At 50.3% G+C, this 11862-nt stretch overlaps 1 protein-coding gene across 1 annotated transcript in view; it reads left to right on the top strand.

Annotated features, from left to right (window-relative positions):
* Positions 1–1141: 1141 nt before the first annotated feature.
* The window catches only part of P2RX5 (purinergic receptor P2X, ligand-gated ion channel, 5), a 16289-nt gene continuing 5568 nt past the window's right edge, over positions 1142–11862 (top strand). The window contains exons 1-9 of the mRNA XM_006863471.1: positions 1142–1278; positions 4893–5043; positions 6131–6202; positions 6393–6468; positions 6554–6650; positions 6895–6975; positions 7284–7422; positions 9500–9636; positions 10091–10184. Of these exons, the coding sequence (XP_006863533.1) occupies positions 1142–1278; positions 4893–5043; positions 6131–6202; positions 6393–6468; positions 6554–6650; positions 6895–6975; positions 7284–7422; positions 9500–9636; positions 10091–10184 (984 nt within the window). The remainder of the gene's footprint in view (positions 1279–4892; positions 5044–6130; positions 6203–6392; positions 6469–6553; positions 6651–6894; positions 6976–7283; positions 7423–9499; positions 9637–10090; positions 10185–11862) is intronic.

Genomic DNA, 11862 nt, shown 5'->3' with positions numbered 1-11862 from the left:
GGGGGCTTCTGTTTGGTGGGTGGTAGGGGAAGATCAGGACTGAGGAGCAGCTCCCTCAGCACCCCCTCTCCCCTCGCCCCCCCCCCACAGTCCCTCCAGGGCCCTGCCTTTCTTGTGATCATCAGCTCTCAAGACTGGTCCCCAGCATGCCCTTTCTTTCATCCCCACTGTTTAATGTCTGTTTAATTTCACATGTTGGAGGGCTGCTGGGAGAGCAGCCTGGATCCAGTCCTCTGTGCTCTGGGTGCATTCCTAACAGTGAGCATATGCTCTTGCTTGCCTGTTTGCTGATCCTTCGCCTCAGTCACTTTAGGGCCCCCCACCCCGCCCACCCTGGGTGTGGGACCAACTCTCCCTGCTGTCGGTCCTCGGGAGCTGCTTGGCAGCTGACTCCTTGGCAGCTTGGGGTTTAAACAGCAGCTGCTGCATTCGGAACACCCACATAATTATAGTGGACATTAGTATCTGTGCATGGAAGGTTCTCCCAGCCTGGTCCCAAACTGGGAGGCCAAGCCTCTTCCCCAAGTGAATCAGGGAACTTGTGTTTACCTGTAAATGTTCTGTCCCCTCCTCACTTCCACTTCCGCCCCTAGCTCTGTTTCCCCTTTTAGTCAATAAGAAGAAACCTTTGGGGTGTCTTAACCGAGCAGAAGCAAGAAAGAGAGATTTTGCTTTTCAAAGGAGTCCTTCTTCGTTTCATTCCTCTCTCCATCAACCCAGCGATCGCTTTGTCCATTTGGGACAGCGCGCGGCAAGATCTCTGGGAATTCCCTCGCCACACCAGCGGAAGGTCGGGTGGTGTCACTGTGTGGAGGCAGAAGGAGGAGGTGGAAGCGGTGGCAGCAAGGTCGCAGTCCGAGCCTCCAGCTCTCGCCCTAACCCAGCTCCCAGAGGAGACTTCATATCTACGCCAGTAACCTAAGGGCCATCGACCCACCCCCGCGCGCTCCCAACGCCCATGCCCGCGCGAGCCGCGCACGCCGCCGGGCTGCTGCAGTGCCGACCGGGAGCGGCCGCGCCGGGCGCTCGGGCGCACAGGAAGGCGGGCGGGCAAGGGGCGGCGGGCTCGGAGCGTGGGGGCGGGTGCTCCATGTGGCACTCGTGGAGCCTGGCGACTCGCAGGCCCAGGTGAGACAGCACCATGGGGCAGGGGGGCTGGAAGGGGTTCTGCCTCCCGCTGTTTGACTACAAGACGGAAAAGTATGTCATCGCCAAGAACAAGAAGGTGGGCCTGCTCTATCGACTGCTGCAGCTCTCCATCCTGCTGTACCTAGTGGTGTGAGTGTTCCGGGCATTGGGAGAGGTGGGGGAGTGAAGGGGGACGGACGTGGGTGGCAGGTGGCAGCCGCGGGCTCCTGGCATTTGCATGTTTGCTTGGGAATGTGTGACCCCATTTGGGGAAGGTTCCTTCTTGAGCCCTTGGATGTAAGCGTACGGGATAAGGAGGGAACCCTCCAATTCACCCCAACTCCCCCTAGCCCACTCACTCCCCCTTGTGATGAGGCTCCTAGTTTGATTTATGAGGCTTTCGGTGGGCTGCTCCTTCCCCAGAGCTGGACCACGGGAAAGGGAGCCGGAGTGCAGTGCGTGGGGGCGGAGTGGCCAGATTGGGCCGCCGCAGCTGTCCCCTGGAGCCTCCCTGAGCCTTGGCCTGGCAGCCGGCCCAGGAACTAAGCAGGTTATTTATAATTGCTGCGAGTCAGTGCCGGACTTGGGGCTGGGGCAACTCAAAGGGTTGGCATGTCCTCACGCTTGCTCCTGGTCACCTTACCCCACCCAGGTCTGTTCTCCGTGATATTCAGCTGGGGGTACGGTCCCAAAGCATTTATCCTCACCAAAGGCCACTCCCATCCTCCTATTCCATCCCTCCAGCCAGTGGGCAGCTCCTTATATTGTGAGCCCTCAACCTCCGGAAGAAACAGGTGGAAGGAGGAAATGACTCCAGAAATTGAGATGTACCTTCATTTGCTCGCTCAGTAAAGGCTGCTGTCGAGCTCTGCTAGTCTCTGACTGTGGACAGGAGCAAGCACTCCAGGAAGGCTAGTTTCATCCTCCCTCACCCAGCATTCCCTGAGCCTCACCCTTGAAGCACCTCTAAAAGTGCTGTTCCTCAGCCAGGCCCTGTTCTCCCACACTTTTCTCTCCTCATCCTCCACTTACTTCTACGGTGTAATTAGAGATTTATTTAGGGGATCATTTGCTTAATCTCTGTGACACCTGGGCCTAACATGGCTTAATTGCTTAGGAATTAGGTGTGGAATGAATGAGTGAATGAATGAAGTTGATCCTTGAGTGTTTCTGTCAGAGCTGGGCCTAGCTTGTCCTTACTAAAATGACAAGTTGGCTTAAGGGTCACAGACCTCTCAGAGTTCCTTGGAGAGGTAATAGCACAGGACCCCAGTACTGTCCCCAGGAATGAGGAGGGTGGGCACTTTCTGGTTGGCACCTACTATGCAAACACGCCTCAGTGGGACCCCTCGAGGTGCAGGGCACCCCGCCCCGCTGGCTGCATGACCTCAGGTGGGCAGCTTCCTCTCTGAGTTGCGGTGTTTCCAGCTTCAACCAAGGGATGTGACTGGGACCATCTCTAACCATTAAAGCAGTAACAACTGCGAGTTATGCTCACTGAGCTGTTTCTTGTTGACAGGTGACAGGCACTGTGCTAAGCAATTTACATGTGCCACTCAGCTGGAAAAAATAGTTTCTTTAAAATTTTGACATAATTTGAGACTTATTAAAAAAGTTGCAAAAACAATACAAAAAATGGGAATCTCTATATATACATATCACTTCCTGTCAAGTGACTCCAACTCCTGGCCACCCCATGTGTGTCAGAGTAGAATTGTGCTCCATAGGGTTTTTTTTGTTGTTGTTGTATAAAGTTTTTATTGTGAATTGAGTGATAGTTTTACATGGGAGAACATCAGCTTTACACCATAATTTTGTTGCAATGATTACAATCTCCTTCATGCATCATCATTCAATAGTATTTATTTCTATTCCCTCTGGGTTTTTTTTTTTTTTTCTTTTTTCTTCCTGGGGTGGGGAATGTACACAAAAACACTCAGGAATATATAATCATTTAAACAACCAAAGGGCACATTCTGCAAACCTGCCTCCTGGCTATCAGCACACAGCCTTTCTCTTTCCATGAGTCTTTCATAGGGTTTTGAATGGCTGATTTGTCAGAAGTAGATTACCCAGTCTTTCCTGTGAGGCACCTCTAGGTAAACTTGAACCTCCGATCTTTCAGTTAGCAACTGAGATCACTAATTATTTTTACCATCTCAAGGACTCCATATACATGCATTTTATGTAAAAAGCGTACATACTGCAATTTTGCAACTTGTTTGAATACTATCTTCCTATGAGCGCTTCCTATCAGTGCCATGTGCAAATTATATGCATGGGCATGTTGTTTCTGTGTGTTCTTTATATACAAAAATGAATTGTTTAAGGGTAAGTTGAAGACATGTTGCCCCTTTACTCTTAAATAATGTATTCCTGAAAAACAAGAAATTCTCTTATTTAACCAAGTTCAAGTATTAAAATCAATAAATTAGCATTGATAGTATTATAATTATTATCTAATGGGCAGACCTAGTATAAATTAGATCACTAGTTATCTTTATAGCCAAAAATCCAAACCCATTGTCTTTGAGTTGGTTCCTACTCACAGTCTGTGTAGGGTTTCCAGTACTATAAATTTTTATAGGAGCCGACAGCTTAATCTTTCTCCCATGGAGCCACTGGTGGGTTTGAACTGCTGATGTTTTGATTAGCAGTCCAGTGCTTATTCTATAGCAACACCAGGGCTCCTTGATTGCTTTTATAGCAAAGGAAGATCTGCGCTCCTGCCTTAATTCAGTTGTCCTGTCTTCTTAGATTCCTCTATCGTTGTTAGGTGCCATTGAGTCCGTTCCGACCCATAGCGACCTTGTATAGGGTTTCCAAGGAGCAGCTGGTGAGTTTGAACCTCCGACCTTGCGGTTCAAAATGACTTTGCAATCCAGCGCTTAACCCGCAATGCCACACTAAGAAGATTCCTCTGATCTGGAATAGTTTCTGTCTGTCTTTGACACTGATATTTTTTGAATAATACAGGATTTTGTACTCTTATAAGGAGTCCTGGTGGCTCAAAGGTTAAGTGCTTAGCTGCTAACCAAAGAAAAGTTGGTGGTTCGAATGTACCCAGTGGCTCTGTGGGAAAACAGCTGGTGATCTGCCTCTATACACATTGTGGCTGTTGTTGTTGTATACTGTTGGGTCCGTCGAGTCAGCTATGACTCATAGCAACCCTGTAGAGGGTTTCCAAGGAGCGGTTGGTGAATTTGAACTGCTGACCTTGCAGTTTAAGCCTAGAAAATCCTAGGGAGCAGTTTTCCTCTTTTCCTATGGGTTCACTATAAAAGTAGTGAAATTTGACTCAAGGGTGCCCTACAACAATATTTAGGATGCCCCTCAGTTTGGGTTTGTCTGATGTCTCCTCATGATGAGTTGAGGTTCTGCACAGCCTTACTAACCCTCACCACACCTTCTGGAGGGAGACACTGTTCTCCCCACATAGTACTATGGGAGATCAAGGATCAGAGTTACCTGGCTCACCCAAGGTTACATGGCCAATACCAGCTTACCCACAGCTCCTGAAGCGGCAATAATAGCTTTGTATTTACCGCCTCCCTGTCCCCACTGCCCCGACCCCTCTTTCTCCCTCCTCTCCTACCTCTGGGGTTGCTTAACCAGGACTAGCTGTCAGGCAGTGGTGGGAGCCTAGCGCCTGCCCACCCCTGCACCCTATGACTCCCCTCTCCTTTGATACCCCCTCAACACCACCCCACCTCCGCCGAGGGCAGCAGTGTAACAGATGCCCTTCCGCTGGCCTCCTTCTGCAGGTGGGTGTTTGTGGTGAAGAAGGGTTACCAAGACACAGACACTTCCCTTCAGAGTTCTGTCATCACCAAAGTCAAGGGCGTGGCCTTCACCAACACCTCGGAACTCGGGGAACGACTCTGGGACGTGGCCGATTATGTCATCCCTCCCCAGGTCTGAGCCTCACCCCCAGGGACCTCCACCCATTGTCTCCCTCTATCTTGGATGGGTGGGTGGGTGGGGGAGTTGCAGGTAGAGACCTGTCCAGAACCTTCCCCACAGGTCACACCACTGCCCTCCCTGACGGTACTGTATACTTATTATTATTGTTTTGTTAAATCGTGGTCACACGATGAGGTAACAGAGTGTTTGCCATTTCTACCAATGACTGTGCTTTCTGAGACTGTTTGACAGGCAGTCCCTGGGCCTGTTGGAACCAAATGGAACCCAGAATGCTTTCAGGACAGTTTTCACAGTGGGCAAACTGGGCCCTCTCAGAGGGAGCCCCTCCCTCCATTAGCTGCTGTCCCGGGGATGACTCCCTGGCCTGCTCCATCTCCTCCCAGGTCTTAGCTTGGACCCCAGGGCCTGAGGCTGAATGGGGGGATTCATGGGGTGGATGCCCATAACAGGGATTGTGGGCCAAGGAGGAACCTATCAAAGGACACCTGCTCAGGGACTCCAGGGTCAGCAGACAGAGGGGGAGTCCACCAGTTTTGTGGTCCCACCCACCCCAGCACCTCTCAGATGTCTCAGCCCTACTAAGTAACCCTGAGAAAGTAGGGACCCAGGAAGGAAGGAGACAGAGGCAAATCTAAGGAAAACAGCGCCCCTGGTAAGCACTGAAATTATATACCTGTCAACACATCTTTTAGATAACTTTTACCATCATGTCAGCTCAAAAATTCATGTCAAATTCGTTAACCTGTTACTCAGCACATGTGGCGCTCCCTGAAAATTACTGCTGCCCCTCTACACTGATGAAAATTGGTCTCTGATGGGCTCCGTCATTTTGTTTCCATTTTTTCTTTCTACCTTCAGCAGAGCAAGATCACAGTCTGCCTCGACCCACAGAGGCTCTCAAATAGAAAGTGATCCTTTTAACTTGATCTCTCAGCTAGCGATGGAGACTGTGTTGGTTAATAGAAACAGCTCAATGGCGCCCCCCTTCAAGAGGTGCCCAGGGCGCTTGCCATACCTACCGTATCTTAGATACCTCTTCGGCAGAAGGAAGTCCCTCACCCTCTTTCTGGTTCTTTAGGGAGAGAATGTCTTCTTCGTGGTGACCAACCTGATCGTGACCCCCAACCAGCGGCAGGACATCTGTGCTGAGGTGATTTGGTGCCTGGAGCTGGCGAGCCACCTCTCCTGATACTGGAGTTTATACCTGCTCCGGGCTCAGGAGGGTTGTGCACAGTGTGGGTTCACCTGCATGGGCTGGACACAGGGCCAGGGCCGTGTCCGGTTCTCTGAAGCGTGTGTGAGTGCAGGCCGGCGCTGAGGTCTCCTTTCTCCCCTGGCAGCGTGAAGACATTCCCGATGCCAAGTGCTCCAATGACAGCGACTGTCACCCTGGGGAGGCTGTTGTGGTTGGAAATGGTGAGGGCTCGGGGTGAGGGTACACTGGTGGAAGAGAGGCGTGGAGCCGGGCCCCCACAGGCATTGTCCTGTCCTGTGCCTACAGGAGTGAAGACTGGCCGCTGCCTGCGGGTAGGAAGCTCACAGAAGGGCACCTGTGAGATTTTTGCTTGGTGTCCAGTGGAGGCAAAATCCAAGCCAGCGTGAGTGGTCACAGCGTGGCCTGGGTCCCCAAGGACTTTCTCAGTCCTGTGGGTGGGGACAGGACCACCCCTGGAGCTGCACCTTGGGGAGAAGCCAGGACACCCTAGAGAAGCCTGAGCACCCTCTCACCCTGAGTAAAGTAGCTGTCCTTTGCAAAGACTTCAGGACACACAGGGTGCAGTTCTGAGGGAGGTGAGGGCAGGTGGCAGGGCCTCTTGGACAGGTAGCCTGCTTGGTTTTCAGGAAGCTGCTCCTGGGTGAGGCTGAAGAATTCACTGTTTACATCAAGAACTCCATCCGTTTCCCCAAATTCAACTTCTCCAAGTATGTGGGACTTGTCTCTTGTGGTCTGGGAGGGGGGTCTTGGCTAGTGACTCAGGACCTCGAGAGCCTTGGCTGATCCTGGTGGCTGTGTGGTGGGCCATGTACCCCCAGTGCTTGTGCCTGAGCTGTAAGCTCCCCTGCCCCTATGTGGAGTGTGGCCCTGCTTTTGAGTGGAGACTGCAGTTAGCTGGGGGGACGGGTCAGAGCTGCAGTTGAGCCTAAGGTCAGGGGTCAGCCTGGGCTGGAGTGAGGGTCCGGGACAGCAAGTCTCACTTTTATTCCACATGTTGTTCACGGCCCACACCCAGGACCAATGTGCTGGACTCCCAGAACAGAACTTTCCTGAAAACCTGTCGCTTTGACGTCAGCAACCTTTACTGCCCCATCTTCCGACTGGGCTCCATGGTCCGCTGGGCTGGGAGCAGCTTCCAGGAGATGGCCCAGGAGGTGGGTGGTGTGTGCAGTGGGACCCTCACTGATTCGGGAGGTCCCCCTACAACAAAGCTCCAAGACCCAAAGTCCCCTAATCGTTGGGACTGCAATGAATATGCATGACAAGCGTATCAAGGTATAGTTAAAATCAACCCAATCAGTGAATATGCATGACTGGCTGTGTGGTAGCCTCTTCCTTCCTGAGGTTAGTTCATCAGCTGGGGGGTCTGGACACCCCTAGGTGGAGGCTATTTTAGGAAAACAAGCTGCATCTTGATTGTTCAGGCTGTTTTCAGAAACCAGATACAAAAGGCCAGATCTTTGCCCCACAGATTGTCCCCAGGCTTTCTCTGCTCTGACCCCTTGGATTTAGCTGTAAACTGCACCTCTTTAGATTTTCAACCAGGGACTAGACATCAGTCTGGTCTGCAAATTCATTGGTTTCCAAAGCTCTCTGAGAACCCCCCCTTTACGTCTTTCTCATGAAGCCCAGGGAAAGGATAAGAGCACCTGCCCTGTCTCCATGGGGGTAAAATGTACCAAGCTAAGTCAGAAGTGGGTTCATTCATGTACAGGTTTATTCCAAACAAAATGTGTTCAGATACGTCCCTGTGTCCAGGGGACGGTTGCACCTGAGTTCTCACAGTAATACACAGGTCTTAGTGTTGTTAAAGTGCTGTCGAATTGGTTCTGACTCAGAGTGATCCTGTATAGGGTTTCCAAGGAGTGCCTGGTGAGTTTGAACCACCAACCTTGTGGTTAGACTCAGGGTGCTTTTTAAAAAAAGGTCTAATGAAAACACTGGCTTCTGAGGGGATCTGCTGGACCAGTTTGGTTCAAGACAGAGAGTCTGTTCAGGTGACTATGTTTGGGGACTCCAAAAGGACAATCTTGATAGAGTTCCTTGAAGGACACAGGACAATGGTCATGAGGACTTATTAGGCAGAAACTTTAAGAAAATGAAAACTACATAGGTGAGAAAAAGGCCAGGAAAATCATACATCACCACCATGAACCTATTCATTCTTGGAGGATAGCAAGGGCTGTCCTGGAAGAATTTGGTTAGGAAACCTTCCCTTATCCACCCCTTCACCTCCAGCCCTAGTCTGACCCCTTCAAACTTCTTTTGTTCCCCAAACTCACAGAATACTGAAAAGAAACATAATTGGAGCGTTTCGAGGCTGCCTAAAGTGCCGTTTCAAGATAGTATAGATTGAAGAGCGCAGAATTCTCTGGGGGAAGGATTGTTGTTGTTGTTGTTAAGTGCCGTTGAGTCGGTTCCGACCCATAGCGACCCTGTACAGGGTTTCCAAGGGTGTAAATCCTTATGGGAGTAGAAAGCCTCATGGCTGGTAGTTTCGAACCGCTGACCTTAAGGTTTGCAGCCCGATTCGTAACCACTACGCTACGAGAGGTGGAAACAATAGCTTCAGAAGTGTACAGACCTAGGTATAGGGTCTGTAGAGACACGATGGCTTTACATTTTGATGTTTTTGTTGTACTAAGGTTTCTATGATTTTATAGCAATATGTGTTTGACTTCCCTATCTAAGAGAACCTCAACACCAGCCTCCAAAGAAACCCCCCTTCAACCCCTCCAACCTTAGCCCCTGATGCCCTTGAAGTGTGGGTTGAGCTGAGGATTGCAAAGCTGGTTTGTCCCTGCCTCCTTTATGGTCCAAGCAATCGTGACCCAGGGCCCCACTCTGGAACGTGGGTACACTTGGCCTTTGCTGTCTAGTTCTTAGCCTTTGGGACTTCAGCTGAAGCAGAACTATAAAGAGTCCGTTAGCACATGCTGGCTCATGTGTCCAGTGTCTGTCCACAGTAGACTCTGCTCTGGGGATTCCTGGCCTGCATTAGGGACTGGTTCGGGGCAGCTCTCTTCTCCCTGGAGCATGGAGAGGGAAGAGAGTGAGGCTGGGCCATCCATGGTGCAGTTTTCTTAGCCACTCCATAGAGTGGGGCTGGAACCTGTGCTCACCGCTCTCTGCCCTAAAGGATGGTCCAGCCGGGCCTCCCCCTCGCCCCGACTCCTCTGCACGGCCATCTGCTGTGTCTGTGCTCTGAAACGTTCTCTCTCTTTCATCAAGGGTGGTGTGATAGGAATTCAGATTGAATGGGACTGTGATCTTGACAAGGATCCCTCTGAATGCAACCCTCACTATTCTTTTAGTCGTCTGGACGACAAGTTTGCAAAAAAATCTATCTCCTCAGGGTACAACTTCAGGTAATTGGTGGGTGGGTCTGCCACTTTGGGACCCTGGCTGTGTGTGGTGTTCTTTCTGGGTGTTGGTGCTATGATTCCCCTCCTGAGGATGGGAAGTTTGAAGCCAGAGCTGGAGGTGCTCAGAGAGACCCATGAGGGGAGGCTTGAATCTTGCTCAAGTTGATGTAGACAGCGCTGAGAACCTTCTGGGACAGGAGGGGTGTGTGTGCGGGGTCCATTCCATCGAGTTGCCCAGGTTGTAGTGTGGAAGCGCTTACCCCACGGGGAGGGTCTGGCAGGGATTTCAATGATTTGGAAGCATCTTGGGACTAGGCTCCATGAGAGGTCTGTGATATCTCCTGGCACTGCTCTGAGTCAGGGTCTGTGAGGTACTTGCAGTCCCCTCCCAGAAATGAAAGTCTGGACAGGAAGGCCCAGCCAGGATGCCATCTCTCCTGGGTCCCATCTCCCCCAGGTTTGCCAAATATTACCGAGACGCAGCCGGGGTGGAGTTCCGCACCCTGATGAAAGCCTATGGAATCCGCTTTGATGTGATGGTGAATGGCAAGGTATGTAGGCTGGTGCTCCTACTCTGTGGCTGGGCATGTTGGGATGAGGAGGGGGTAAGGGGTTGGAAGAGACCCTGAGCTGGGGTCTCTGGGGTCCCTGCTATCCACCTGGCTTATGCATCCTGCCATCCTCTCTCCCTTGCAGGCAGGGAAGTTCAGTATCATCCCCACTGTCATCAATGTGGGCTCTGGGATGGCGCTCATGGGGGCTGTAAGTACCTCTCTCCTCCTTTCCCCTTTCTTGGAGCTCAACATCCGTTTATTCCAGGAAGAACAAAAACTGGTGGGACCTGAGTGGATGTAGGTAGAGAGTTTCTGGGATTTTATTTCTGCCCAGCTGCCCCAGGTGGTAGTGACTGCCTCAGTTTCTCTTTCCAGAGTTAGAACAGCATCTTCCTATAGCTTTGGGTCTGCCCTGGTGTGGGCCGGGATTCTCTGGGATGCTAGATCAGCCCCTGAAATTCTTTTTTTAAAAGTTTTTATTGTGAATTGAGTGATAGTTTACATGAGAACATCAGTTTTACACTCATTGTTTCAGCCCCTGAAATTCTTAAGCCTCCATCTCCATGTCTGCCAAAAGGAGGCTGGCTTCGGCTGTACAGGGTTTCTCAGCTTCAGCACTACTGACATTTTGGACATGATCATTGTTGAGAGAACTGTCTTTTGCATTGTAGGATGTTTAGTAGCATCTCTGACCTCTATCCACCAGATGACAGTAGCAACCCTCAGTTGTAATAATCAAAAATATCTCCAGACATTGCCAAATACCTCCTAGGGGAAAAACTCACCTTGGGTTGAGAGGATAGCTGCGTAATCCTTCCTACTAGTTGATTCTGACTCATGCTGACGTCATACATATCAGAACTGTGACGTCATACATATCCAAATAGAACTGTGTTCCATAAGGTTTTCAGTGGCTGATTTTTTTTTTTTTTTTGCCAGGCCTTTTTTCTGACATGCCTCTGGGTGAACTCCAACCTTTCAATTGGTAGAGTGCCTTAACCATTGTCCCCACCCAGTGGTTCCCTATAATCCTTCCAATTGGGCTAGAGGGGTTCAGGGGAGAGTAAGCAGTGGCTGGAGTCACCAAACATCTCTGTGTTGCTCCTTTGTCCTTCTGGAAGTTGCTTTTTTATTTTTTAACTTTTTTGTTGTGAATTGGGTTAAGATTTACAGAGCAGATTAGTGTTCTGTTCAACAATTCATACACGTTTTGTTTCATGTCATTGACTGTCATCCCCACAATGGAACATCACTGATCCTACTTCCTCCCTGTGTTTCCTGTTTCCCTTCTGAACTTGATCTTTGGGTCAATGTTGCCCTTTTGATCTCAATGGTTGATTATTCTAAGGTATTGGTGCCTCCTTATACTTTAGAATGTTATTTTTAGTGTTATTGTTCCTCTTGTAGGCTTGTCTGTTGTTTAACTGAAAATTGAGCCAGGGGGGTGAATTCATTTCCAGACCTGAAATGTGGCTAAGGCCATAGTCTTAGGGCTTCCACCAGTCTCTGTCCAATCAGTAAGCTTGACTTTTCTTTTTATTTTTGACTTTAGTTTTACATTTTTCTCCCCATCTACCTTGGACCTTCTAATGTGATTCCTGTCAGAGAAGTGGGTAGTGGTGGCCAGGCACCATCTGGTTCTTCTGGTCTCAGGTTTGTGAAGGCCGATGTTCAT

The sequence above is a fragment of the Chrysochloris asiatica genome, unplaced genomic scaffold (genome assembly GCF_000296735.1).
Source record: "Chrysochloris asiatica unplaced genomic scaffold, ChrAsi1.0 scaffold00054, whole genome shotgun sequence".
NCBI lineage: Eukaryota > Metazoa > Chordata > Mammalia > Afrosoricida > Chrysochloridae > Chrysochloris > Chrysochloris asiatica.
The sequence above is the reverse complement of the archived record's forward strand: the minus strand, read 5'-3'. Positions and strand labels throughout refer to the sequence as shown.